General features: G+C 58.8%; 1 protein-coding gene across 1 annotated transcript in view; it reads left to right on the top strand.

Moving 5' to 3' along the window:
* Positions 1-15,426, top strand: part of ITPR2 (inositol 1,4,5-trisphosphate receptor type 2) — a 317,220-nt gene that overhangs the window by 251,853 nt on the left and 49,941 nt on the right. Inside the window, 3 exon segments of the mRNA XM_055118479.1 lie at positions 7,063-7,170; positions 11,526-11,718; positions 13,250-13,375. Coding sequence (XP_054974454.1) covers positions 7,063-7,170; positions 11,526-11,718; positions 13,250-13,375 — 427 coding nt within the window.

The following is a 15,426-nucleotide window of genomic DNA, read 5'->3' as shown; positions in this document are numbered from 1 at the left end:
GTCAGCCAGGTTTATTTTCCCCAGTCACGTATCATTGTCCAGATTATTCTGGGGAAGCGCTTGCATTCTGCTGCATTCTGCTAGTGTTCCCAGCGCACACCTGGAAAATCACCACGGAGGTGACCTGGGTGGAAAACAGATCCCACAAAATTATTTCTAGTTTCTGGAAGAAGCTTCTAGTATAATCCTATCGTCTCCTGTCTGGGTGCAGAAAAATGTGCAACTTCCTTTGTAGGAATTGTGAGACCCAGAAATTTAAGACTTAATTTACATTCAAAAATAGACAAGATCTTGGCTGTGGGGTGGGGGTTGATGGGAGGGAACCTGGGGACACCGGTGCTGGGAGATGTGCACTGGTGGAGGGATGGGTGTTGGAGCACTGTGTGACTGACACCCAATCATGAACAGCTTTGTGAGGGTCTATCTCACAGTGAGTCAATTAAAAAGGTAAAAAAAAAAAAAAGCCAACCGTGAAACAAAGAGAAATATAGAGGATCTGTCTCAGTTTCCCCCAATACCAGAAAGCTTCTAGGTGTGTGTCACTTGGCGTGTCCCGTGCAACAGTCCCTCCTGATCTTAGTGACCTGACCCCTGGCTTCCTTGGGTCGTCTATTTGGAGATAATCCCGTTAAGGAGGAAGGGAAGGGTGAGCTTCTCTGGCTTCTCCCGCTGAAGCGTTTTGTCTGAGTTTGAAGCAGACGCGCGGCATGATAGTAAGGAACGTTCTCAGAGAGACAGATTGCGGGTGTGACGGCTTCCCCACGCACTGCTTGTTTCCCTGTAGTTCAGAAAATATTGACATATTCTTACATTGTTGTCAGAATGATTTAAAGCATGATCTCCGTTAAATTTTGCATAAAAATACAATGGCAGGTATTTTTTCTTAAAAAACTACACACTTTTTATGGAGTTGCTAAAATATTGTAGTAGGAGCAAGTATGACCTGTTTTACTTCAAAATATGGAATGAAACAATGAAACAAAAACAAAAAACAATAGGGTAATTATTTTTCACTACTCTTTACGTGAAAACAAACTAATTTTATGCACTAATATGGTAATTGTCTATTTTGATATGTAATTATATAGATATCCTCATGAAGTTTTTCCTTGTGAGATTTTTAGTACCAGAAATATTTTTCAAAGTACAGTGAGGTCAGCAGTTAGAAACTATACATGATAAATGGGCCAGTTGTGAAAGCTAAATGGGATGTATTTTAAATGTCTGGTTCCAATTTCTATTTTTTTTTTAATTTGCCTGGTAAGTTATTTGCTACTTTAAAGAATCTCTAAACATTTGCACTGTTCTTGAAGGATTAGGAAATGAAAGAATGTCCTACGCCATTTGATTTTATATATAAACATAAGGATTCCCCACGGGGCCTGTAGGGACCCGAACCCACACTGGTGAGGGAAGTGACTGGGATTTAGAAGGTTGTGAGTGTTCGCAGGATTCAGGTCACTTGGGAGGGAGGAACAGGCTGCAGACCAAGAGGCTGATCCTGAAGGAAGGTGCTGGGCCACAAACTATTATCTCCAACAGACAGCGACGCTGACAGAACCTACCTTTCTGACAGACAGTGACGCTGATGGAAACTGCCTCTCTGACAGTGACACTGATGGAAACTGCCTCTCCGACAGACAGTGACGCTGACAGAAACTACCTCTCTGACAGACAGTGACGCTGATGGAAACTGCCTCTCTGACAGACAGTGACACTGGTGGAAACTGCCTCTCTGACAGACAGTGACACTGATGGAACCCATGTCTCTGTCAGACAGTAACACTGATGGGACCTGTCACAGACTGTGACACTAACAGAATCTGTGTGTCTGACAGTGACACTGATGGAACTTGTCACTGACTATTGCACCGATGGAACCTGTCAGACTGTGACAGTAACAGAACCTGCATCTCAGACAGACAGTGACACTGTTGGAGCCTGTCCCAGACAGTGACACTGACAGAACCTGTGTCTTTGACAGTGACACTGTTGGAACCTGTCACAGACAGTGACACTGACAGAACCTGTGTCTCTGACAGTGACACTGTTGGAGCCTGTCACAGACAGTGACACTGACAGAACCTGTTTCTCTGACAGTGACACTGTTGGAGCCTGTCAGACAGTGACACTGACAGAATCTGCGTCTCTGACAGACAGTGACACTGTTGGAGCCTGTCCCAGACAGTGACACTGACAGAATCTGCGTCTCTGACAGACAGTGACACTGTTGGAGCCTGTCACAGACAGTGACACTGACAGAATCTGCGTCTCTGACAGACAGTGACACTGTTGGAGCCTGTCACAGACAGTGACACTGACAGAACCTGTGTCTCTGACAGTGACACTGTTGGAGCCTGTCAGACAGTGACACTGACAGAACCTGTTTCTCTGACAGTGACACTGTTGGAGCCTGTCCCAGACAGTGACACTGACAGAATCTGCGTCTCTGACAGACAGTGACACTGTTGGAGCCTGTCACAGACAGTGACACTGACAGAATCTGCGTCTCTGACAGACAGTGACACTGCTGGAGCCTGTCAGACAGTGACACAGAACCTGCGTCTCAGACAGTGACACTGTTGAAACCTGTCACTGTGACACTGATGGAACCTGCATCTCCAGTTGACAGTGACACTGATGTTCCATCAAGACCACATTTTGAGACTCATTATATCAGGGGGGTTTTTAGTCTCAGCCGGAAAGCTGGATTCCTCGTGAGCACTGTTGGTCATGCTTCCTGTCAACAAAACAAAACAGAAACTCACTGTGCGAAAATAACTGTCTTCAGTCTTCCAGCGCGTTGTTGCCTGTAGGCCCTGGGCCCTGGGTTTCTCCCCCTGCCTTGCGCAGTTTCGAGGTTGCGCTTCAGCACCCACTGGCTGTAATCGCCGAGGCCTTCTGCGGGCTTTTGTCCCAGACGGCACCTGGCGAGTAGGAATCTGGATCAGCTGCAGCTCACCTGGTTTCTAATCTTGGTGAGTTTCTTGTCACTCTGCACGTCTGTCTGGAGTGGCCTCTGTGTCACAGAATAAATCAGGAACGAGGAATTGCCCCTCGCTGCGCGCTCTGGGCCCTCGGCCTGAGTGAGACGCCAGGCCCAGTCTGCCCCCGTGGGCCCCCTCCCTGCCCGCCACCCCCAGGCAGCCTCCCCCCGCCTTTCCTCGGGTCCTGTTTCTTAGGGGGTCCTCTTGGATTTGCCCTTTTGCAAGTCCAGGAAAATGGACACTATTCCTTTCGCGTTCCATTCCCGTGACAGCCGAAACTGCCCAGATCATGAGGGCAGCCGTGCCTGAGCGGAGGAGAGTGGACAGAATTCCTTGCTGTTAGGGTGGGGACCACGCCCGGCAGTGCCCAGGGCTGCTCGGGGCTCTGTGCTCAGGAGTCTCCTCTGGCGGTGAGGCAGTGCCAGGGACGTGCCGTACCTCCTGCCTCGGGCATGGAAAGCGTGAGGCTGGTGTCTCTCCGCCAAGCGCATCTGGGCACCTCCTGTGGCCAGTCAGCCTCCTGCACCTCCGGGCACCTGTGGTGGCCAGTCAGGGCTCCTGCCCACTGCCCGGCGCCCACGGGCAGGAGCCTCTCATCCTCTCCTGCCAGCCCCAACGCAAAAGTTCTCCCCAGCCTTAGAGAAGCGCTATCGACTCTGCCGTTAGAGCAGAGTCGGGCTCCCCCGGTGCTGGCTGGGGCACCGCCTCTGAGTCTGGGGGCCCTGGGCTTCGGGGACCCTCTGCAGGTGACCCACCCTGTGGAGACCCCCTATAGGTGCCCCACCCTGAGGATACCCCCTGCAGGCGCCTCACCCTGAGGAGAGCCCCTGAAAGGTCCTACCCTGAGGAGACCCCCTGCAGACACCCCACCCTGAGGAGACCCTCTGGAGGTGCCCCACCCTGAGGAGACCCCCCTATAGGCGCCTCACCCTGAGGAGAGCCCCTGAAAGATGCTACCCTAAGGAGACTCTCTGCAGGAACCCCACCCTGAGGAGACCCTCTGAAGGTGCCCCACCTTGAGGAGACCCACTATAGGCACCCAACCCTTTGGACCCCCTGTAAGCACCCCACCCCGAGGAAGCCCCCTGAAGGTATCCCACCATGAGGAAACCCCCTATAGGCGCCCACCCTGAGGTGCCCGGCCCTGTGGAGACCCCCTGTAGCTGCCCAGCGGGTCCTGGGGACTTTCACATTCTCTCTGACAGTCGCCTCGTGCCCAGTGGCCCGGAGAAGCCCCTGCTCCTCTCAGCCTCCATGCACAGGAGGCTCGAGGTGAGCTGGAGTCGCGTCCCCCACGCCCTGCCTGTTCTCTCAGGCCCCAGGCCCCCTGGCTGACAGGAGGGAAGTGGACGGGCGGTGCAGTCGCCTCAGGGAAGAGTCCTCCCGGGCGTGGGGTGTGGTGGCTTCAGCATCCGTCACACACGGCCAGTGACCACCCCCCTCCAGGGTCCTCTGGGAGGTGACTTCCCCTCTGTGGAGCACTGTGAACAGGGTCCCCGAGCGTGGGACCAGGCTCCCTGGGAGAGCCGGCGAGGCCTCGGAGGGCCGCTCCCGGGCGTGGTGTCCAGTCGTGGAGGAAGCCCTGACTGGGCTGAGGTCACCGTCCATCTCCCTGCAGGCAGCAGAGGCCGTTGGAGCCGGGAGTCAGCACACGTGGACGGGGCCGGGTGGGCACCGGGGCTGCCGCTGGGCTGCCGTCCCGTGGGGGCACCTAGGGTGACGTGGCTGTGGGTCCTCCCATGACTGGGGCACGAATCCCACCAGTGCCCGTTGTCCCTGCCCCTGCGGCCAGGCCCCCTCCCTGCTCGGGTCCCAGTTTCCCTCCCTCAGGGCCGGCCCACCCACGGCCCCTCCTCGCCCTGCCAGCGCTGTTTGTTTCCAACTCGCTCCTGCAAACTCAGTGTTGCGGACTGGACCACGCACAGGGTCAGGGCTTCGGGCTGGGCCAGACTGCTCGGGTGGACGCAGGCCAGGCTCCGAGAGACTCCTCTGGCCGCCCCTGTGTGGGCGCTGACCTCCACGTCCGAGTGGTGTCCCCGGGCTGACCCGTCCAGCGTGCTGCCAACCGACAGCCCGAGCAGGGAGCCAGAGAGCTGCGGTGCCCGAGCACTGACCGCCTGGCCCAGGCCCCACCCCTACAGTAACGGAACTGCGGCCTGCGCGTTCCCGACGCAGTTCCTTCCCGAGATTTTCCAGCCCGTGATGCCTTGCGATTCTGTCCTTTCCCCCATTGGGGGCCTTTTTCTTATTGTTTCAGGTCCTCCACCTGGACCACAGTTTGCTTCGCACCCAGCGGGGGTCACAGAGTCAGAAAACAGGAAGCTTTGAGCCCCCAAAGCTTGGCTGTATGTTAAGAAGCATGTTGGGATGGGTGGGACCTTGGCTTTCAGGCCTTCTTCCGCCGGTTTCCCTCTTCTTCCAACGGGAGGCGTGTGGGATCAAAACCCCGCGGTGTTTAAGCCTAAACATGGAAGGCAATTATCCCGACTTCCAGCCCCAGCCGCTGTCCGAGCCTGGCAGAGACAGCTTCTGTCTCAGTTTTACCAATTAGCAAGAGCAGAACTCGCGAAACAAATTCACATGTGAGCCGTGCGGGCGAATAATTGCCCTTGGATCTCGTTCAAACACAATTGCTTGATTTTTTTTTCCCCACCAGCCTTCCTTGGGCTCTGAAGTGGATGTCCTAGAGTGGACATTAAAATCTTAACGATAATGCATTAACTAGGGCATCGTTTTTTTAAGGAGTACGACTAAAAACGAACAGCCCGGAGGTGGCGGCTTCTCTGCCCAGCCCCAGCTCTGCGGGCGGCCCAGGCTGGAGAGAGAGTCGGCCCGGCTGGCTCGGCTCTGCGGGAGGGTGGCCTGGCTTGGACCCCCAGCACAGCACAGTCCCCTCAGCACCAGCTAGGACTGGCCCCCCAGCACTGCTGGTTGCCCCCCAAGCCAAAACATCGTGGTCCTGCTAAAGTTTTTGTGAGTCCGAGTGTGCATCGTTCTCTGGGGCGTGCGTGTGTGGCCTTCCCTGCTTCGTGCCGACGTGTGTTTAACCGGACGACAGCTGTGTCGTGATTCCTGACGAGGGGCCGCGTGGCAGAAGGCTCCGTCGCTCCTCTTGGCAGCCTCCCCCCTCCCCTGCCCTGCGGTTGCTCGTGGCGGTGTTGATCCTCGCGTGGTGTTTGCATCTAAGGCGCCCGTTCCCGGCCGTGCCTTCCCGGCCGTGCGTTCTACATTAAACATTCCGGTTACGGCAGAGGAGAATTACCGCGGGCTGCATTTTCCTGTGGTGATTAGGATGCTCAGAGAGATTCACGGGTGAAATCACTTGGGTGCCACTTCCTGCACACGCGTGATACACTCACCCGCCTGCCTCTGGGCCGGGCACTTACAGCCGAGGCCAAGGCTTCAAAGTGGCCTCGCCCTTGCCCCACCTGCGCGGGAAGGTGGGGCAGCTTGGGCCGGGGCCTGAGTGCCACGGGGCCTTGCGCTCTGCACACGGCCGCGCTCCTGTGTGCCCGGGGCTGCGGGGAGTCGCAGTGGCTGCGGCCCTAGCGTCCACGCAGAGGTGGCCGCCGGCTCCCCTGAAGGCCCGTGTCCGTCCCTCTCCCCCTTCACACGCGCCCCCGCGTGCCAGGAGCCGGCCTGCAGCGCCTCGCGGGGTCTCTGCCACGCGCGGAGGGCGGCCGCGCGTCCTCGGAGCTGCCCTCCTGCTCCCAGCTTTTGATGAGGATTTAAATGAGATCCCTCGCTGCGCTGCCCTGCAGGTGCTGCTGTGTCTAGGCACGTGCCCCGGCTCTCACCGCTGCTTCCTAAAGCGTGTGACGGGCGACGGCATGCGTGCTCCCGGGCGCACTGGGGGACGCCGTCCTCAGGTCACCCGGGCGGGGGATGGGCACCGAGAGCACTGAGGGGGGAGCAGCCCCGCGCCTTAGCTCGGCAGACCCCCAGCACTGGGAACTCCGGGGCCGGGAACGGAGCATGCGAGGCTGACCCCGTGGCCGGAGCCGGTCCCCAGGGTCCCACTGGGCCCCCCTGCGCTGTGCCGCCCGCCAGCCTGAGACCCTCCCTCTCCCCGCAGCTGGCCCGGCACAACAAGCTCCTGCAGCAGATGCTGAAGCCGGGGCCGGACGCGGACGACGGGGACGAGGCCCTGCGACACTACGCCAACCACACGGCCCAGATCGAGGTAGGGAGTGCGCCCTCGCTTCCGGGGGCTGCTGGGTCGAGGGTCTCGTCCCTCCGGGGCACCTCCAGGTGGACTGTGCGCTCACAGGGGCGCGGCGCCCCCCGGGGCTTCCAGCCTCAGCAGCCCCCCCCCCGTCCCTCCTTCCTTCCTTCCCGCCTTCCTTTCGGGGGGTGTCAGGCCGAGGGGTGGGGCCGCCCCCCCGAGGTGCTTGGGGGGACCCTGCAGTGCCAGGCCTGACCCCAGACTCTGCCGCCAGCCCAGGGGGTCTCCTCTCTGGCCCGCCCCGGTTCCCTGGGTCAGGTTCTGGTCCGGTCACTGGACGTGCTCGCTGCCGAGGGCAGTGGCCGCCTGGCGTCGGGATGGACGTCAGAGAGGGTCTGCAGGGCTCCCCCCGGCACGTCTGGGCGGGAGCAGCCCCCTCCCGGACGCAGGGACTTGGGGCCCCAGGCACCCTCGGGCTGACAGAGGCATTGCCGGAGGCCCTGGGCGAGGCATGGTCTAGGGGCGTGCTGGAGCCGGGGGCCGGGGGTGTCACCCACTGGCCACCTGCCCTGCCCCCGCCCCCTCCCTGCGGGCAGAGCCCCAGGGCAGCCCTGGCACGTGTCCCCGGAGCCTGCATCCTGACAGTCTCACGCGCTGGCAGATCTGTTTTGTTGGGGGCCACACCCATCAGTGCTCAGGGCGGACTCCTGCCTCTGTGCTCAGAGGCCCCTCCTGGTGGGCTCAGGGGACCCCTGGGGTGCCAGGGATTGCACCGGACTGGCGGGGGGTGAGGCCGTACCCGTCCCTGCTGCCCTGGAGCCCCGGCCCCAGGCTCCAGGCTGGGCTGGAGCGTCTGCTGCTCCAGAGGGGCGGCCCCGAGCGGGCCCCTGACCTCGCGACCCACGAGACCCACACCCGGAGAGCCGGGGAGCCGAGCAGGCCAGGGGGAGGCGAGGACCCGCAGCCCCGCCCCACCCCGAGAGGGTCTTTTGTGCAGTGGCTAAAAACAGTCCAAGGGACACAGAAATGTCGGCATCAGGGGGGTGCTAGAGGCCAGGGACGCCCGTCTGCGGGGGCTTCGGTAGGGGTGAGTAGCAGGGCGGGGCGAGGCCAGGAGGGCAGGTCGCACGCCAGGAGAGCGTGCGTGGAAGGAAGGGTGGGGACAGCGGAGTGGGACTGCAGAGAGGATAGTGTCGGCGGGGGCGCTGTGGGGAGGGTGGGTGGGGAGCCGTGGGCACACGTGTGGTGACATGCGTGTGGCATGTCTGGCGGCGCGGCCTGGCGCCCGTGAGCGCGAGGGGATGGGAGGCTCCCTGCCACCGTGTCGGAATGATTTCTGGATTTTAGTAATTCAGTCCGGAGAAATTCCTGCCGGAAGTCGCGTCCCTGCAGCTCGTCCCTCTCCTCAGTGGGCCCTATAAGCCGGCGGCCACCATGCCCCGGGGAAAGGAAAGGCCGAGAGAGAGAATCCTTCCCCTCCCGGGGCAGCCTGGGGCCATAGCTTAGTTCACAGTCTAGAGGCGTTTCTGCAGGAAGCCACTGGGTGCCGAGAGTCGTGAGTGGCCCCGGGATCACGGGCGTTCAGGACCCCTCGTGTTGGAATGAACAGAGGAACTTGCCCTTCCCGCTCGGCTGGGCAGCAGCGGGGGAGCACTGTTTGCTGAGTCTCAGTGATGGAGAGGCGCAGTCGGGTCATGAAGTCTGAATTTCTGAGAGAGGCTGATGCCAGTCTGGTGGGCAGCCTGCGCCTCAGCCCAGGGGTCCAGGCGCTCACAGCACACGTGTCCGGCCCTGCTTGGGCCCCCAGACACTGCCAGGAGTGATCCCTGGACAGAGAGCCACGCGTAAGCCCTGAGCACTGCAAGTGGGGCCCAGCCCCTCCTGCCCAGGGTGCTGCAGAGAAGCCTCCTGCCTCCCTCCTTCGTGCAGACGTGCCCGGGCCGTCTGGCCACTCTCTGAGTGGACCGCATCACCTCGGGACCCTGGGCCGTCTGGCCACTCTCTGAGTGGACAGCATCACCTCGGGACCCTGGCCCGTCTGGTCACTCTCTGAGTGGACCGCATCACCTCGGGACCCTGGCCCGTCTGGTCACTCTCTGAGTGGACCGCATCACCTCGGGACCCTGGGCCATCTGGTCACTCTCTGAGTGGACAGCATCACCTCGGGACCCTGGGCCGTCTGGCCACTCTCTGAGTGGACAGCATCACCTCGGGACCCTGGCCCGTCTGGTCACTCTCGGAGTGGACCGCATCACCTCGGGACCCTGGCCCGTCTGGTCACTCTCTGAGTGGACCGCATCACCTCGGGACCCTGGTCCGTCTGGTCACTCTCTGAGTGGACCGCATCACCTCAGGACACCCTCAGTTGCTTGTTTCTCTTCTCTGTCCCTCCGTGAGGGACGAGTTCTAGAGTCCCAGGACTGACACTGTGGGGCGTAACTGTCTGTGAGTCAGGCGCCTGCTGGGAACAGTCACCTGGTCCCTGACCCTGTCGGCGATCCCCAACAGCTCCCTCACGAGAGAGCTGTCCCTGCTTTGAGCCCCGCCCGAGGGACCGTGTCCCACTCAGACCGCGCTTGAGCCCGCGCGAGCATCTCCCTGCGGTTGGAGCGTCTGCCCCTCAGCCCGAGAGCGTTTCTGCTGTGTGGTGAGCGTCGCCTGTGGAGACGGGCCCGTCTCTCAGTGAGTCCCACACAGCTCCTTCCTGAAGGGCCCCTGGGCCCTCACTGGATGAGAAATGCAGAAACCGTCGGCTTCCCACCCCAGACAGCCCCCCGCTTCCTCAGTCACCCGGCCGGCCGGCCCGTGCGTCTCTGATCTGTGAGACATGAGAGTCAAAGGCGGCATTTCCTGGAGCGCCTAGGAATGCAGACGCCGCTCCTGCTTGGGCGGAGTAAGCCCGCCCGTCCTCCCACAGCCGCTCCCGTCCCGCGTCCCACCCGTCTTTCACGCGGGAGGCCTTTTTGGTTCTCGTTTGTTTCCCTTTGGTCCAGGTCCAGTCTTTGTTCATCACCCCTAATTCCACCCTGCTTGTTTTCTGAGCTTCCCAGCGTGTGCTCTGAGCTGGTGACATCCGCGCAGGGCGGCGTCTGTTCCGCATCACGGAGTCCCGCACTGGCCTGGTGTAGACCGTGGGACTGTGCGGGGGGCTGGTGTAAGGGGAAGTCGGGGGCGACCGGGGGCCCTGCCGCTGAGTCAGGGATCTGTGGCGTCTCCAGACGCGTTGGGTCTCCCTTCTACCCCGACCTCTTACCTCGCGGTCACCGCGCCTCAGAGCACTTTTGCTCGGCCCGACGAGAGAGGATACGGGCCAGGAGATGGGAGGTTTGGCTTTGAGTATTTGGCTTCGGTCTTCTTTTGGAGACTGCCCCCGTCCCGCCCTCGGCCGGGAGATGTCAGCCTCAGCCTGTGTCCCAGAGCCCAGCTCTGTGTCCTCCCAGGAGAGCGTGGGGGTGTGACGGGCTCGGACCATCCTGGCCCTTCCTGGGGGCGACCCTCGGGGAGCAGAAGCAGGACCCTGGGCTTTCGGGAGCAAGCACTTGTGAGCGGTGAAGCGGGTGGAAACGCCCACCCAGGGCGTCACCGGTAGTCGAGCCTCACAAGCACCAAGTAAGAAGTTCAAGATAACGGGGTGTCAGGAGGATCAGATCCAGCGGGTGCTGCCCCTGCAGGGATAGGCTTGGCCTGTGAAGGGAAACGTCTGGATGGCGTGAGGCAGCAAACCTGTAGGGCTCGGGGCACACCGTGTGGCTTGGGGCGTCTCTTCCCCGTTCTCACAGGCTAGAGCCAAGAGCTTAGGGACTGAGACCCGGTCAGAGGGGATGACCAGAGACATTGGTCGCCGTTCTGCTAGTTCAAGCCGTCTTCACCCAGAAACCAGTGCGACCTTAACTTTAAATAAAGAATTAGGAGAATTAGGAACAAACAAAAATATCCTCAACTAACTATTAGCAAACAAAATAATTCTTTTAAAGAGAAAGAAAAATAACACCTCTTTACTCTCAGGTGAATTTCCTGAAAATAAGCGGCAGTGGCAAACACTGAACGCGAATCCAGAGCGGATAAAAATGCTGGTTTTCAAAGCACTGCCCCGGGGTCCCGCTTCCCACGCCTGGCGGGCGTCTCGGCTCGTTTCTCTTTTCCTTAAATAGACTCGCGACTTCAGGCTTTCTCCCCGCCATCCAGTGTGCGCAGCGCCTCCCGCAGCTGGTTTCGGGAGGGAGAAACGGGAAGCAGCGAAAAGGCTGTTTGGGGTCCACCCCCGCCTCCACCGGCCCTCGGGGTCCCTCGATTCGGGCTCCATAAAGTAACGCTCCCAAACGCAGCCCAGGGAGGGACCCAGTCGGCGACGGGCGGGAACGGCTGTTTTCCAGATCGTCCGGCACGACAGGACCATGGAGCAGATCGTGTTCCCGGTGCCCAGCATCTGCGAGTTCCTGACGCAGGAGTCCAAGGTGCGGGTGCTGGCCACCACGGAGCGCGACGAGCAGGGCAGCAAGGTGAACGACTTCTTCCAGCAGACCGAGGACCTCTACAACGAGATGAAGTGGCAGAAGAAGATCCGGAGTGAGTGGGCGGGCGCGGGGTCAGGCTGGAGTTCCCCCGCTTGTCTGGGACCCCCCCGACCTCACCTCACCCCACCCCACAAGCCCCCCAAGACGCAGAACTGACTCATCCCGTTGCCCCCAGACCCACGCCCCTAGCTTGTTAGGCCCCTAGCTTGTAGGCCCGAGCGCCAAGCCACAGCGGCTGGCCTCGTGAAAGTCACCCTCTCGACCTAGCGTCACCCGCCGACTCGCTCTGCACACTGGGTGCCCTCTGATCCTAAGGGAACAGTTCACTCGTTATTGTGAGAATCAGCACACACCCCCCACACCTGAGGCGCCAGGGCTACTCGGAAACGGCTCTGTTTCGTAAAGCGTAAATAAATCAGAGTCGTTCTCCCGGAGAAGGGCCGTCATTCGCACCTCAGTTTCAAAAGATGAAATGCAACAGTGGCTCAGGCAGAATGAGCTGATGCTTGTGGGGTCTGTGCCCCGTGGCCGGCCCCTGGACACTCATCTGGAGACAAGTTCTGATTTTCCCTTTTCGGAACTTTGGGAACTCTGGTGGGTGAAGAGGTGAATTCACCTGCCTGGTCGTTCGAAAGATGTGTATCCACGTCTCCAAATGTCGCCTTATCACTCGGTTTGCCAAAACGGACCCCTGGCCACGGGAGGGTGGAGGGCAGGGGTCAGCGTCTGCGAGTCGTTGGTCCAGCTCGTCCTCTTGCTTTGTGGGGCAGCCCCCGAGGAAGGAGAACAGGGTCCAGTGGAAGGCGCAGGTCCCCAGTGGAAGAGGCAGGACGGGGCCCGGGAGTGATTCATGCGGTTGAGCGCATGGCACCGTCCCCTCAACTGGTGCCTCTGGCGTTAACTAACCCTGGACACGCTACTGCCAAGTGGCTCCACGTAGATGCCAGCCTTCTTGGTAGAGACTTGGCAGAGGTGGGAAGAGCCGTTTAGTGACTGCGCAGTGCCTAGTAGGTGCATTTACTGTCTCCTGTCGGGCCAAAGATCCAGAACTCCTGTCTGGGACTCGCCAGCTGCCCCGGCGGTCCTCACTGCTGCTACGGATTCGTAGGAAGCATCGAAGAGTGAGGCTTAGGTCGTAGCCCGAGGCTGTGCTCTCGGCAGGTGGGTGCCGTGCCTTGCCCGGCTCCAGGGGCCCCAGTGATGGGGTTGAGTCCGTTTCCGCCAGAGACTGGCGTGTGCTCAGAAATGGAGGCTTCGCTTTGCAGAAGGGCCTGGGGCCGGGGCGGCCTTCCCCGGGTGACTGAAGGCAGCAGCCGTCCGCGCCTTTCCCCTCCCCCAGGGCCTCAGACGCACTCCCGGCCCACCCCAGGCCCCTGTTAGGATTGGTTCAGGGTCGTCTTCTCCGTCCACCATGCAGAGTCAGTGAGCGACCCACCAATTGGCTTCATTCCCTGCCAACCGGCTGCGGAGTCGGGAAGGTCCAACAGGAAACGCCCCGTGTTCCGGGTCCGAGTGCGGTGTTGCTTGGGGACCGCGTGTTGTCTGGCCGGCACTCACGCCCCGCCCCGTGCCCGCTCCCTCAGACAACCCCGCGCTCTTCTGGTTCTCGAGACACATCTCGCTGTGGGGCAGCATCTCCTTCAACCTGGCCGTGCTCATCAACCTGGCCGTGGCGCTCTTCTACCCGTTCGGGGACGATGGGGACGAAGGTAAGCCCGTCTTCCCTCCGGACACAGAGCCGCGGGGCTCCTAAAGGGACCCTCTGGACACGTCCCTTCACTACTCGGCGTCTCGGAATGTTGATACTTTACTTCTTGCTAAAGTTTAGGAATTTTTTTTCTAGACTCGTTGGAGGTAAATGATACCTTTTTAAATCTCTTTTCTCTAAAGAGAGACAGGTCAAGTAATATAGGAAAAGACTAGCTCAGATACTCCAAACTGGCTTATTCCTTCATAACTGGATTTAAAAATAAATAGCCTGGAGTAAGATGAGAAGGCAGGAGACGGTGGTCAGTGCAAAGGTTTTGTTTGTTTTCAGTTTTGGGGGCCATACCTGCAGTGCTCAAGATTCTGGCTCTGTGCTCGGGGTTCACTCCTGGTTTGGGGGATCATGGGTGGTTCCCTGGGAGCATATCCAGGTAAATATGAGCAAGACCGGTAGCTTACTTACTATTCTATCTCTCCAGCCCCTGGAAAGTTTTTTTAAAAATATTTTTAAAGCCCACATATGGATCACAGAGCCAGGAATAAGACTTGAGCATTGCTCAATAAACCTTGAGCACAATTAATTTATTAATTAATAAGCCAAATAATTAATTAAATTAAAGCCCAGATACTTAAGAATATGGTAGAGCCATATTATGTATTGCCAAATAAGGTGATGGCAGTATTATTTCTGCTTAAGTATTGTGACTAAAGTGTTTCTGTGTTATAGCATCTCACGTACATGAGAAATTGAAAGGCTATGACCAAAATATTCATCATGATTTCCTTTTTTTTTTTTGCTTTTTGGGTCACACCTGGCGATGCTCAGGTGTTACTCCTGGCTTTGGTCAGGAATTACTCCTGGCGGTGCTCGGGGGACCATATGGGATGCTGGGAATCGAACCCAGGTCGATTGCCGGGTGCAAGGCAAGAGCCCTACCCACTGTGCTATTGCTCCAGCCCCTCATCATGATTTCTAGATGTGGATTTTCTGCTTAAATGTTATCTTTTTGAAAAGTGCATGATATTAGATACTAAGGCACCATGATTTACATACTAGCTCTTAGCTGAGCTTCAGGCTCATTGTATTCCAACGCCATGTGCCAGCCCCGTTCCCACCCGACTCTCAACTTCCCTCCCCCGTGTCCCCGACTCCCTCCCACCCGCCGGGCTGCTTCCCTGAAAGGCACAGTTTAAACTTTGAGTGTTGTGATTTGGACTTTGTACTTACATGCTGCTGTCGCTCTGGCTTTGGTCTCACACTACAGCTCAGTGCTGGAGGCCCCGGGCCTTGCCCGTCTGCTCTCCTGTCCTCCTAGTGCCCATCTCGGTGTCTTCCCTTCCCTGTCCTCATTTCTGTGCTCAGGGTCAAGGGTGGTCTGGGGCTCTCCCCTTGAGACCAGACACTCCCGTTTTCTGTCAGTGAGTCTCTTGCCCGCACGCCTGGCTGTCTTCCCCGGGGCCCCTCGGAGGGGATGGGCTCCAGCTTCCCTCCCCGCCCCGAGCAGAGCTCCCGGCAGCCGAAGACCACCGGAACCTAGCTACAGCCATGCTCGAGGCCCCTCTCCACATGTTCGGATAGGCCTCACGCATGAAGGTACCGGCAGAGGAACCCAGGTGTGTGTAATCCCATCAACAGCAACATCCAGAGACTTAAAAGCAAGCTCCCAGAAGAGATCTTATACCCTACTTCTTATAACTTCTTATAACCTATAAGGTTATATCTTATAACCTACTTCTCCCCCTGGGAGAAACTAGCAAGCTACTGAGAGTTTCCTGCCCACATGGGACAGCCTCACAAGCTTCTCGTGGTGTATCCATATGCCAAAGCCAGTAACCAGCTGGGTCTCATTCCCCTGACCCTGAAAGAGCCTCCAATGTGGCATCACTGGGAGGGCCGAGTCGAGAGAGACTTCTAAAAATCTCAGGGGTAGGACGAATGGAGAGGTTGCTGAGCCCGCTCGAGAAATCGACGCTCAACGGGATTTCGTGACTCCTGTGATGCGTGAGGTCGCCCGGGACTTGCCCTCCTTCTTTGTGCTTCACTTGACGTCAT

Source organism: Sorex araneus, chromosome 10 (genome assembly GCF_027595985.1).
Source record: "Sorex araneus isolate mSorAra2 chromosome 10, mSorAra2.pri, whole genome shotgun sequence".
Classification (NCBI taxonomy): Eukaryota; Metazoa; Chordata; class Mammalia; order Eulipotyphla; family Soricidae; genus Sorex; species Sorex araneus.
Note: the sequence above shows the minus strand (reverse complement) of the source record. Positions and strands in the feature narration are given on the sequence as shown.